We start from the raw sequence: 13,333 nt of genomic DNA on the forward strand, positions 1-13,333 counted from the left end.
ATATCTGTGTTGGTTTAAACTACTTGTACCTGATGATGACAAAACCTTGTCGAAACGTTGTACATTTACTGTTATGTTAACTTATATTAAAGTTTTTCTTCATTATCCATTAAAGCCGTCTGCAAGCATTATTCGTTTGATTGTGAGTTTGAAACTAAATTGAACGTTTGATTTATAAATACTAAAGTTTTTTTGGTAATAGGGATGTCTAATTTGTATTTCGGCACAAATAACTACATATACAGTGTGTATTTGTTTTCGTTGTTTTAAAATTTCATATAGAAAAATACATTTAGATGAAGATTATCAAAATCGCATCCTTTCTTTTGTTATGGCTTGTTTTCTAAATGCAGGATAGGAAACCAAATTGGCCACGTCTATAGGGCTAAAACCACGTTTGTTTTTCCTACAACATATAAAATTTATTCTTGGTACTATGAAATTTACCGAATCAGTTAAAACATTTAACTCTTTCATTGTCACATTTATAGATAAATGACTCTCAAAGTAACAATTTTTATTTTAAGTACACAATAGAAACAAAAGCACGTTTTAATATTTCATTATTTATTTAAAACTTATAACTGGTATACTTTTTTATTTTAAGTACACAATAGAAACAAAAGCACGTTTTAATATTTCATTATTTATTTAAAACTTATAACTGGTAAACTTTTAATACTTTGAATTGAATACTCTTTCTTCGCATTGGTACGCCCCCAGTAGCACAACGACATGTCTGCGGACTTATAACGCTAGAATCCGGGTTTCGATACCCGTGGTGGGCAGAGCACAGATAGCCCATTGTGTAGCTTTGTGCTTAATTCCAAACAAACAAACAATCATAGTGGTACAAAATTCCAGACTCGCATGGCATTGCTTAAAGGAGGGTTGGCAAATATGCCCATAACCTTGAAAGAGTTGAAACATATTTTAGGCTGCTTATGATGCACATAAATGTGCCGTCTTATAAGTAATCATTTAACAACCTTGGAAATTATTAGTGAATACCTGTAACCTAAAAATTCGATGGTTTTTTTTGTTGGTTTTCTCTAAATAAATTTTGTATTTAGCACACAGTGTAAGCCAACATATCTTAAGATTTTTACATTTGCTCTCCGGTGACTCAGTTGAAAGTTTGAGATAATATCCGGGGTTCGATTCTCGTGGTGGCCACAGACCAGGTAGCCCATTGTGTAGCTTTACGCTAAGAACAACCTTTTTAGGTTGGTTTTCTATTAAAATATTACAGAAAGTTGAGTACGCTATATTAAAACAGTTTTGAATATGTAAATCAGTAAACCACATGACAACCAAAGCCAATATAAAGTCGCATGGCATGGTCTGGTGGTTAGAGCACTCGATTCAAACTCTATGGGGCTCGGGTTCAAATTCCCCGTCACCAAATATGCTCGCTCGTTCAGCCGTGGGGGCTTTATAAAGTGACGGTCAATCCTACTTTTCGTTGGTAAAAGAGTAGCCCAAGAATTCTCGGTGGGAGACGTTGACCAGCAGCCTTCCCTCTTGTCTATCACTGCTAAACCAGGGATAACTAGCACAAAGAACCCTCAAATAGCTTTGCGCGAAATTCAAAACAATTTAAACCATAAAATTGCGGTGAAGCGGCATATATTAACAACGTTTTGACATGTTTTGGCGTCACATAAGTAGTGTAATATCGTCGAACATTGTGTTATAAAGTAATTGAACCAGCCCGTGTGGACTTTGACGAAAAAAAGAGACAATTATTTAAAGCTTTGGATACAACCATTGTAACCAACAGTTATAGTGGTGATTTTAAAATGAAATTATCGTAGACTGTATTATAATAACAGTTTGGTTTGAATTTCGCGCAAAGCTACACGAGGGCTATCTGCGCTAGCCATCCCTAATTTAGTAGGAAAAGACTAGAGGAAAGGCAGCTAGTCATCGCCAACTCTTGGGCTGCTCTTTTACCAACGAGTAGTGGAATTGACAGTCACATTATAATGCCCCCATGGCTGAAAGAGCAAGTATGTTTGGAGGGATAGGGATTTGAATCCGAGACCTTCAGATTGCTAGTCAGGCGCCCTAACTATCTGGCCATGCCAGGCCCTGTAATAACAGAGTAGGAAGAATAATTATTCTCGTCAAATTGTGTTTTAAAGCAACTGAACCAGCCTGTATAGACTCTGACGACAAAAGAGACGATTATTTAAAGCTCTGGATACAGATGTGATAACTAACAATGTAACGAACATTTGCATATACATTTGGCTTGTTGTAACGTATTCTTTTAAAACAACTGGACTGTGTGCTGTTTTTTGTTTGTTTTTTTATAGTTAAAATTAATCTCCAATAAGTCACAGACACCTACTGTAAAGAATTCGGCCCATACAAAAACCTGACAAAGTTCATCATTAATGTGCCACATCACGGTAAATGTGTACGTGTTTTAAATTTTAATAATAAATCTTTAATTTAAAAAATAGATGTTTGTAAACCACGATGAAAATGAACACAAGAAAATAGTTAAAGTAAAACTATGAAAGATGTTCAAAGCCTGCATGAACAAGTTTGAAACAAAATTAATTTCCTTTTCAAAGCCATGGTATTGGGAACTTCTGTAAACATGCAACTGCTGAATGTTCAGGTGTATCATAATTAGTAATTTATATGAAATCCAATAATTTGTCTGCCAATCGTAAGTAAGACTATTTATTATTAATTGTTATTGTATTTGTAGCAGCTCTTCTAAAAGTTCGCGCCCGGTTGCCGCAGAAACGCGCTGCACACTTCGTGGCCGTGGGTGTTTATATGGGTAACAGTCAGATCACACTGTTCAGTAAGAGAAGTCAAAGATGCTGACGGAACGGAACTGATAGATAGCCCTTGTATAGCTTTGTGCGGATATCCTAAACAAACAAAAACAACATACATGTGCGATTGTTTTCAGTTTCTAATGCATTAGGTTTTGCGAGGAGCCTGACCTTGTTAAAAATATACATGCGTATTATCAGTTCAAAGTGTCCCTTAATATTATAGATTCTGACTCGAAACTGGTCAGACAACTTGGAACTATGATCAGAATTTTACAGTTGCTCTCAAACAGTACTGTGGAGTTAATACTTTGTTTTTAATAGTAGTTTTATGGATCTGCCAGTAATTCAAGAAATGGTCAACGACCTTATTTTATGTTACTGAATCTTTCTGTAAAATATCGGGGTTGCAAAATAAATAATGAATTTTCGTGAACAGCAGGCGAATAGAAACAACAGCTGATGGTGCAATAGTTCAGTTGGTACTCCAGGCTATGAGGGGCGCTAACCAGCTATGTGCACGTGTTCGATTATAAAGGTGACGAAACATATGATCTCAGTGAAAATGCACAAAACGGTTGTCATAGAAACACATCCTGATACTGGAGCCGAAAACCAATCCCACTAACTGATGAGCACGTGCTGTACATGTGGTGCTGGGCTGCGCAATGGGTGAGCGTGGGAGGCCTCGCAAGGTTTTATATGAAGTTATAGTTTCAACTTATACGGTTATAGGATGGCAGTGTTACCGGAGTACATGTGTACTGGATAGTTTTGTTTGGGTGGTACATGTGTAGAAGATGCATCAAATTTGTGTTTTCTCCTTCATTTGTGGCTAGCACTGGACTGAAAGTCTAAGTAATAGCTAAACATAAATCACTGTATTTAACATGAAATATTTGCTGTGTGTGTGAGGATAGAGAATTCCACCGTTTAAAACGGTTTTGGAAATGTAGTTATTCTCAGCATTTGATCAGTGACAGGTATAGTGGAATTTATAGTTCTATTAGTTTATTAAAATAATAATTGTTAGCTAACATCATGTAGGTGTGTATGCATAAATACTTGTATGTAAATCAAAAACTAGATTAGGAAAATATAACAATGGAATGAATAAAGATAAATTATCCCATGGTATAAAGAACAATGTTGAATATTTAATTATATTTTGGCTTCTAGGAGTAGGAGTACATGGAGAATTATAACTTTTACAGTGATAGGGACACAAATCTATCAAACTTAATCTTATTTGCTGCTGGTTAGTGTGAATTTCAACTGTGTCATTGAATTTTAGATGATTTTGCATCTTTCTTTTCTAAAAGCAAAGAGTAAACCAGTGTTTTTCATCTGAAACATTATAGTAAATATCTTGATATGCTGATTATATTAATTTTATTAGTGTGTACTCAGAGATTACATGTATTTCCTTGAACTTGATTGTTTAATTTTTCTTGTTAATATACATATGGAAAAATACTAGATATCATTGCATCAATGTATACATGTACTAACTTGATTTGTACAGATCAGGGTGTGAGCTCACATGAATTAAATTATTCTGAGACCTGTTCACTAACATAGTGGATAAAATATGAGCATCAATCACATTGACTAGTATCGTGTAAAATAATCAGTTAATCAAAATTACAATTAAATTTTTTAATGTCATGAAAACAATCAACTAATCAAAATTAGTATTTTCAATTATTTTGTGAACCTTATCAAAGTGTGTGTGGACAAAGTTGTGTGTCATAAACGTTTAACTATACATTCATTTATTAGTATTTTATTCCACTGAGTTGTTTTCATAAATATTGGTAAAATGAAAAGTAATTTAAAAGTTATCTTCCTTATCAACGCTTAATGTCTCACAAAATTTGGATGGAGAAGACTCATGGATAAGCTACAATATATTTTCCTGTTTTTAATTATTCTAGTTTTTCTTGTTAATATACACAGTAAAAAACACTAGGTACTTTAGTTATCATTCTATTAGTGCAGGTCTCAACAAATCCCAGGTACCAGGTTGCCACGGCAACTAAAAATGTCATCGTGGTGCCTATTATTTTCTCCCATTTTACTCGTTTGCATATTGATATGATAAATAGAACTCAAATCTAGAACAGTTCTCGACTCTTCAAGGTCCGGAACTATTTTTTGCATTCTTTATGTCCAAAAGCAAACTTTGTTTCTAGGATTTTAATGGCAGATTCAGCACTTCTTTGTGTTTTTTCTGGAATGAAGTGCTGTGATTACACAACATGTTACTAATTTCATGCCATTTTGTTTTTCTTCTTTCTCTCAAATCAACCAATCAGTGCATGTCTTTAGACTCATACAGGACCAAAAGCAGTTAGTTCAGACAATACTATCAAGTGGTTGTTGATATCATATATTCATTAGCATGTACACGTTGCTGTGAAAGTAAATAAATATAGCCCCTAGTTTCCAGTACAAACAGTAGTGAAGTTAGGTTAGGCACACCAAAAGGCCCTTGCTTATCATTGTACAGTGTTGTAGTGATGAGTAGATTAGACCTAATCTGAAACAACCTGCTTGGCCTATCAATATCACAGTGATTATTTTTATTTTACTTTCATTCAGTGCAAGAATCCACCTAAGTTACAGTTATAAAGTATACTATTTTAGCCATTCACTGTAACTGGAACATATATTTCCCAGTGCTCCCACCCTCTCACAATGCAGCAGAGACAAATGTTTCCCATTCTCGATGCTGTTTACACCCTCCTATGTTGGGTCCAGATTCATCATTTTGACTATCATCACTAGATGGAAAGCTAGTATCCTTTTGGCTCATTCCTTGTTCATCATCATGCATTTGAATACCACATTACTCTCTTTCACTATCTTCTAATCTAAGCTATCTGAGTCGAGTGCATCAAGCATACTTACAGAGTAATTAGGGTTACTACTCGCCACTCTAGCGATGCGGACACGGTTGGCACACAGTTGTTATACATTCTGCTTAGGTATCTTGTTGGTTACCAAAGGTCTAAGGGGAAAACATTTAGGGAAACCATATATCAATATTAGGTGGGATGCCAATAAATACTTTACAACTCATTTTACTCCCATACATCACACGTGGCAACTTTGAATGACAATGGGAAACATTTGTCCCAGTTGCAGTGTGAGGGGGTGGGAGCACTGGGAAATATACATCCCAGCAGCAGTGGAAGGGTTAGTAATTGCACTTATTGAGGTTTAACTTCAATATATGTTATATAATAAAGTTTAAAAATGAATCTTTTGTTTTTCAGTGTCAAACTGTATATTTCATATCATAACACACAACCAAAACATTTCTATATTGGACCTGGCTCCTAAATCTGAAAATATTTGTCAAGGCCTGTATTAGTGGCTAATAGCTTGATTTGTACAGATCGAAATATCATCACACATTCCATCAGTGACTATATTCTTTTTACCCAGTTGGCTCAAGTCCCATGTTTCTGTTTGCAGATCCCTGGACCTCATTTGTAGTTGTCTGGTGGATCATTCCAGTTCTGACAGAAGGATTTTCTCATCTCTTCCTCTTCTGTCTTCTTTTTCTCTCCCTTTCAGTCTTTAGCATCTTCTGCATCTTGAGGCCACAGTATCAAATCTTTTAGATGAGAGAACCATCAAGAGGGTCCTTTGCCCCCCCTCCAGGGCTTTTTTCTCGTGAAAAGAATTAAACCCATCCACCCTGGCTCCTAAAGTGCCCACTGTTGAGATGGTATATATATACAGTTCATTATCCATTCCAGACCATATATTCCATGTTCTGTCATGGAAAAAACCAGTACCAGGGGTGTGTCTGCCCAATTCTCTAGTTCATGTGTGTCAGCTTTTCAAATTTGGTTTCATGGTAACCCACTGCACTTTCTCCAATAAAAAACCTTTACAGTGATTAGATCTGTCTGATTGGGCCCAGGCACCTTTCCGATGGCTTTCCAATATGAATTCCTCCCTCTGATCATCAAGTGGAGCATAGGAGGCCCTTACCACTTACCAGTTCCTAGTTGCTGAGGTAATCGACTTGGAGAGTTCCTCACCAGTTATGCAATCCCTCTGGAGAGATTATCTGAGTGGGCACCACAATGTGGTGGGAAGTAGAGCAGGGATGTCCATTTCAGTATAGTGCAGATCACTCCCACTTATATCATCTGCCAATTTCATGGTGGATTGGCCAACCGGATGGGGCAATGTGTTCTCCTTCTATGATAGAAAGGAACTCATGTCTCCATTCCTGTAACTTACGGTGAGTAAATGATACGACAGAGCACATACCAAACTGTATGGTCTGATCATTGCCTTAGCCACATTACACCTCATGTCTAACTGACTAGTTATGTGTAAATGCTAGGTTGATCATGCATTTTTTTGCCTATCCTTGTGACACATCAGCTTAGCCTTCCACCTTTTATACTTTCATCCTGATGAAGAGTATATCCTGTGTGAGATGGATGTGGTCTCCCATGAGTGTTACTTATCTAGTAAGCCCCCACTATAAAGTGTCAAACTCCCATAGACTTTCCCCTTCAGTCACCTTCTCTGAAGGAAGCTCATCTAGGCTTTGATAAATGCACTGGCTCCTCCACCACATCAGTGTTGGATTCTAGCTATTTTGTGCAGAAATGTAAAGATATTGTTTCAGAAATTGTAATTGGAAAATGGTAAAAACTAATAAATATGATGGCTACAACAAAGTAGCTCAAGGCTTGAAAACAGTTAAATAAAAAGTGAAGTTAACCCATTTTCTGAGCTTCAAAAATGCATGGTAAAACTAAGTTTGAATTCAGTTCTCAAGGGGAGTTCTGTGTATGAAGGATGCGTCACCCTTCTATTGGTTGAGGGGTGTAATCTAATGCTGGTTGCATTATAAACTGATGCAGTACACTTTATTATACACAAGGTGGGAGTTTCATACAAAGGTTTGGCTTCTGAAATACATTTTCGGGTAAGGTAAATGGTAAATTTCGATTGCATATCTTACTATAATGGACTTAGAGTGTATGTCAGTATCTATGTATGTAACCAAGATCCTGCGCCATCTATTGAATGGCACCACAAACAAAACTATAAAAAAATTTCACACATTGGTTACTCAAAATTTATGTAGAAAAATAACTGTTGTGTGCAACAACCATTTATTTATAATAGAACACAATTTTAGATAAAAGTACTCTCCTCACAATAAGAACACAACTTTCACTAGGACTGTACGTGAGGGTTTGATTATATCTTTGATGTAATTTTTAAATGTAGTACTGAGAAACAGGAGTTCTTAAAAAAAGCTATTATTTTTTAGATAAAGTGTAGCACTTTAATATATAAAAACATTACAGTTTATATCAGTAAAGTTGATAAAAATTTGAGCTCTCTACATTGAATCATTCTGATGCAATGAGTTGTATATGACTAAAGAGCACAATCCAAACACTTTTCCCATGCAGTACTCCCAGAAAAATCCTTTTTTAGAAAATGTTAACATTTTCTAAATTTCTTTCAATGATGTATAAATACTACAATTAGTAATTACTAGCACAAACAGCTGCTCATAGGGCAGTGTTTCTGCTAGTTTTTATAAAGAAAATATAATTCAAGTGTACATACACAAATATACACATTCTTTTTACCCTCTCTTCACCTAGTTTTCTTTATAAGAATAATTAAGAAATTATGTCCAGTAAAGAATTTTTTACATCTTTGGGCAATTTCTGTCAGTTGAGAGACATTGCTTGAATTATGTAGTTGTTCAAGTTGAAGTAAATAATGAAAATGTTTAATCCAACAGTGTTTTTAATGTTAGCTTTCTATTCACCCAGAGATTACCATTTTAACTTATTATTAAGTCTAAAAATTATATTTTCTCAAATGTACAAGACAATATGTTTTGTAAACAAACAAGAGTAAAAATATTTTTGTGTATGTTTGATTGTGTTGGTGCAGTCTTTGAAGTCACCTATATTTATTCATGAAAATAAACTTATGAAAGTGTGTACAAAATATTGAATTATTTATAAACATTTCATCTGTAGAATGCAGTATGTGCTCATAATCCAGATTGTGCATTGTTAGTACATTATTAGTTTTAGCTTTAAATGCAAAATTCTAAAAAAAAAATCTGTCAAATTTTGTTTGTTATAGAATTTTCAGTGTTCAATTATTGAACTTAATTTACCTGGTAAGATTTAAGTTATCATTGTTATTAGTAGAAGTTAAGCAGTAACTCATTCATTTGTGCTTACCTATATCAAAACCATTTTGTTGATTTTGAACTTGCAAAGACCCATTTAAATACAGCTATTGTAAATTTAGAACAAGAAACAAAAAAATATGTTAAATGTACATAAATTATGTCACCCTTAGTTCAATAAGAATTTGTAAATATACATGTTATATATTTTAACCTCTAATAGTTATCTGTGAGGCAGATTAGTTTCAATATCTCCGAAAGTTGGTAAGAATACTTTGCATGATTACATCGCGTAAACCCAAAGAATCATGTCTTGGATAGACGTAATCCCAGCACAAGATGCCAATGGGACAAACTCCAAGAACTTCACCATTGATGTCACAGTGAAAGGATGTTTTGGTGAATATGACACAGTTGCATGTGTGAGGTAAGTTTTTAAACACTGTTTGTCAATTATATTATAGTTAATAATGTCACATATTATCAGTTGGATATTTTTGATGATTTGTAATTCATTAACACTAATAATAGATTCCTTTTTCAACGAGTAGAAGCACCTCACAATTTCACTAAAATCCACTTAAGGCTGAGCCTGTTCTGATAAGTTTAAAATAAACTTGATTGATTTATTTCCCTAATAAAGAAGTTCGTGTCCCTATAGTGCAGTGGATAGCACGTTGGATTTCTAATCCTAAGGTACCGGGTTCGTTCCCCGGCAGGGATGCCACCACCATTGCCTGGTCCCAAGTCCAGAATGAGAAAGGAGGAGGGTTGGGCTAAAAAATTACTGCAACAACAACTTCCGTCGGCGAGGTGTTGTTGGGGCCCTATGTTCCAGTGGGAGTCTACAGGGATTATTATTATTATTAAATAAAGAAGTTCAATGTACATATACTTATGAATGTGTATAGTATAATTTTATTCATTGTAAGTGTGAAGGTTTATTATTATTACGTATTGAATGATGTAGTTTAATAGTGCCTAACTCTTTTAGAGTCAAAATATGTTAATAAAGATATTGTTTAAAATGTTAACTTTTTGTTAAGTGTACAGTAATGTGAAAACATGTAGATATTTCTCTTGTTGATGGCCTATGAAAAGTTTTAATAGGAAATAATACAGATTTTTTTATTTTCCTAAAATTGCATTTACTTTCCACCTAAACTGTCTTGAAAATTAACTAGTATTTCAGCAATATGTGTTGCACATTTCTAATTACTGGAATCTGGTGTCAGGCATATTAGTGAAGCAGGTGTATAAAATGTAAAGCTTGCAATAAAATAGTAATATTTTATAAACTTAAGCTTTTGAATAAATGTTAAGATTGTGTAAACTACAAAGTAGCATCTTTTGATTAGCTAAAATAATATAAATAACTAAAACACTTGAAATCAAATAGCCTCATAGTGAAACTATGGTGCTACTATAGCATTTGGTCTACAGAGATATTTACACTATAGCATGAGGTCTACACAGATACTATCGTCATCACTGTTTTAACTTTCTCTTACTTGCAATAGGTGCCATTTATTATAAATAATGCTTTTAAACTAATAAAGTACAAAATATCATTAGATAATGTTTTGGAGGCAAATATAATTGGAATGAAATAAATTCCAACAATCAAAACTAGCACAATTATAACCTAAATTTAAGGTACTCTTTTGGAACACAACTTATTAAATTGTTATTATTTGCTGAACAAAAACATGGATACATATAAATCACTTAGCAAGAAATTATCTTTTAGTGAACCATTAAAATGGTGATGATGATAGTTTCTGTGTAGACTGCACACTATAGTGTAAATATTTTTGTAGACAGCATGCTATAGTAGCACAAAAACTACTGTATTGCCCCTAATTAATGCTCCCAGGGGTGTTGCAAACTGGAAAGGGGTGCTCTAATTATAGTATTTCTGCAGTTCTGGATTTTATTTTTCACGTGTGATTTGTTGATTTCAGTTTTAATAAGTGTATGTGTGTATGTATGTGTGTTTTTCTTCCTTTTTATCAAATTAAAATTACAGTAATAAAAGTGGATTTTATGTTGGATTACTATTGCTGTCACACAAGGTAAGCTTTATAAAAATACTGGGGGAGGCAATAATTAAAGAGGGGAGTTAATTAGGGGCAGGACGGTAAAAATGAGATTTTGAAATTCTTAAGAGTGATGGATAATTTTGTTGAAAGCATTGCTGACTCATATTGTGATTCAGCTTCATACTAATTCTTAAAAAATATACTTGTTTGCTTTGAATAAAATTGATTGTAGATAACATATGTTGTTGGTATAAATCCATGAATGGTGGTACATCAAATTGTAGTAAAAACAACACATTGAGTGTTAATGAACTCTAACCAAACCAGTTAATACTTAAAGAAAGAATGAGAGATGCCAGTAAAAAAACTGCCTTCTTAAACTCACTGGTCTAATGTGTAATTGAAGAGAAGAAAGCTTATGGAATTATAGTCTTATATCCAACTCTACTGAAATTGGTTTATTCAGTATTTTTATAGTCTTCAAAGCACTAAAATATTAAAAATACTTCAAAAAACTATGTACACCAAATGGAATAAAACATTAATTATTTTTTTCCCAAATACATATTACTTTGATTAGTATTGATTCACACACATATTTAACCTTTAATTTTGTATTTTTTTGTTACATATATATATTGCAGATTGCACAAGTGAAAGGAATTATACAAATTAATAATAATCTATCTACTGTTTTGTGTTATATAGTTTTGCAGAACTGATTAGGATTTTTTTTTCTTTGAAACTGAATATGTGAAGGAGTGGAATACTTGCAGCATTAGATTTCATTACTCTTGTCCTTTGCATTCATCGTGTTGTTCGACTTCATGTGCTCCATCATCCACAAGTTCATCAGTATCTGATTTTTTACTTTGCCACTGTGGAAGTTTCTTTTCTGTAAGTTCTACACAGGTATTTTATTTTAATGGTTGTGGATTTCTACATTTTTGTGTTGAAAGGTTCAAATGCCTAAAATGTATTCTTTTTATTAGAAGAATATGTTAAAATCTACATTTTTTTTTACATCAACAAGATTCCACTGAAACTTGATCACATTTCTAATAAACCACTTTTACTACAGTAACTTTACCATTTCAGACATTTTCTATTCATTGCAAACTTTCTTTCATTTATTATGGAGAACGTAATGTGCATAATTCGAAGCTGTTGTTTGATAACCATAATAAAGATCAGTATCATTTTATTGAATCTCTTTTATTGTCACTAGATGGCATTACGTTATGGTAAGTTTAAAGTAGATTATGGTTTTGATTACTTTGTAATATAGAAACAGTACATAGAGATTTAAAACTTGTTTATTGTTGGATATACAGAGTATAATATTTATATTTACAATGTTTCACCATGTTATCATGGCATCATCAGGTACAACAATAACAATAAACAAGTTTTAAATTTTACATAACAGGGTCTTATTTAGTATGTAGACAGTTGAGACTATAAAGTTTGACCTTTACAGAAGTTCTTCCAGATGTGGATACAAGAATACAGGTGATAGAAATGAAAAATATTGTCACGTATTAAATAGCTTTGTCTAATTATGCAGATTGTGATAAGACTTTCATTACAGTTTTCCTTGTATTAATGATTAGGTATCATAGAACTGAAATTATCATGTTAGCATGTTATTTCCCCTTAACAAACATTAAATTATTATTTTAGCACATTTTATGAAGATGCTACTTTTTTTTATTCCAGTTAAATGCAACTCTAGTCAGAAAACCTTTATCTTACAATTGGAACATTAAAAAAAACGTTAGCCCAATTTTTTTATTCTGATTATAAGATGTGTAAATTCATATTAAGATTGTCTTTCTCTTATGCTCTCATGTAATATTTTCTGTTGATCACATTAAAGTTGGTGTCCATACTTTTCTGTTAGAATTCAAATCAGTCATTTTGTTCCTTTTAAATCAGAGGACCGAAATGGATGATCTCTATTCACGACTTTCCATGGTTAGAATTTGGAGCAATTTATATAAAAATGATTCAGTTTATTCTCATCTGCCACTTCCACTGGTCTCTAGCAACAAGAATTCTTCATAAAGAAAAACTTATTAAGATGTGAGTAAGATAAACTATATTTGATTTATAATTGACAATGATATATGTGTACACAGCGTGGTCACAAGTAAATAGACACCACCTTTTCAGAAAAAATGAAATTTTTCAGTCATATTCACATGAATTGATATAGTTATAATTTAATTAATATCTAGTAGATCTTCCCTTCACTTCGTGGAGTTCATTGATCCTTTGGAGCATCGTGA

At 33.4% G+C, this 13,333-nt stretch overlaps 1 protein-coding gene and 1 non-coding gene across 7 annotated transcripts in view; both read left to right on the top strand.

Moving 5' to 3' along the window:
- LOC106464548 overlaps positions 1-13,333 on the top strand; it is a 63,788-nt gene that overhangs the window by 24,135 nt on the left and 26,320 nt on the right. For 4 of the 6 annotated variants that reach the window (XM_022392279.1, XM_022392280.1, XM_022392277.1 and 1 more), the window contains 3 exons: positions 9,224-9,427; positions 11,802-11,939; positions 12,981-13,127. In XM_022392279.1, coding sequence (XP_022247987.1) covers positions 9,309-9,427; positions 11,802-11,939; positions 12,981-13,127 — 404 coding nt within the window. In that variant the 5' untranslated portion in view covers positions 9,224-9,308. Of the gene's footprint in view, positions 1-2,404; positions 2,426-3,488; positions 3,782-9,223; positions 9,428-11,801; positions 11,940-12,980; positions 13,128-13,333 lie in introns of those variants that run through there. The other 2 variants (XM_022392281.1, XM_022392278.1) reach the window with 2 other exon arrangements.
- Trnar-ucu lies at positions 9,652-9,724 on the top strand. Its single transcript has one exon. It is a non-coding gene; the product is annotated as a tRNA-Arg (tRNA).

The sequence above is a fragment of the Limulus polyphemus genome, unplaced genomic scaffold (genome assembly GCF_000517525.1).
Source record: "Limulus polyphemus unplaced genomic scaffold, Limulus_polyphemus-2.1.2 Scaffold1684, whole genome shotgun sequence".
Classification (NCBI taxonomy): Eukaryota; Metazoa; Arthropoda; class Merostomata; order Xiphosura; family Limulidae; genus Limulus; species Limulus polyphemus.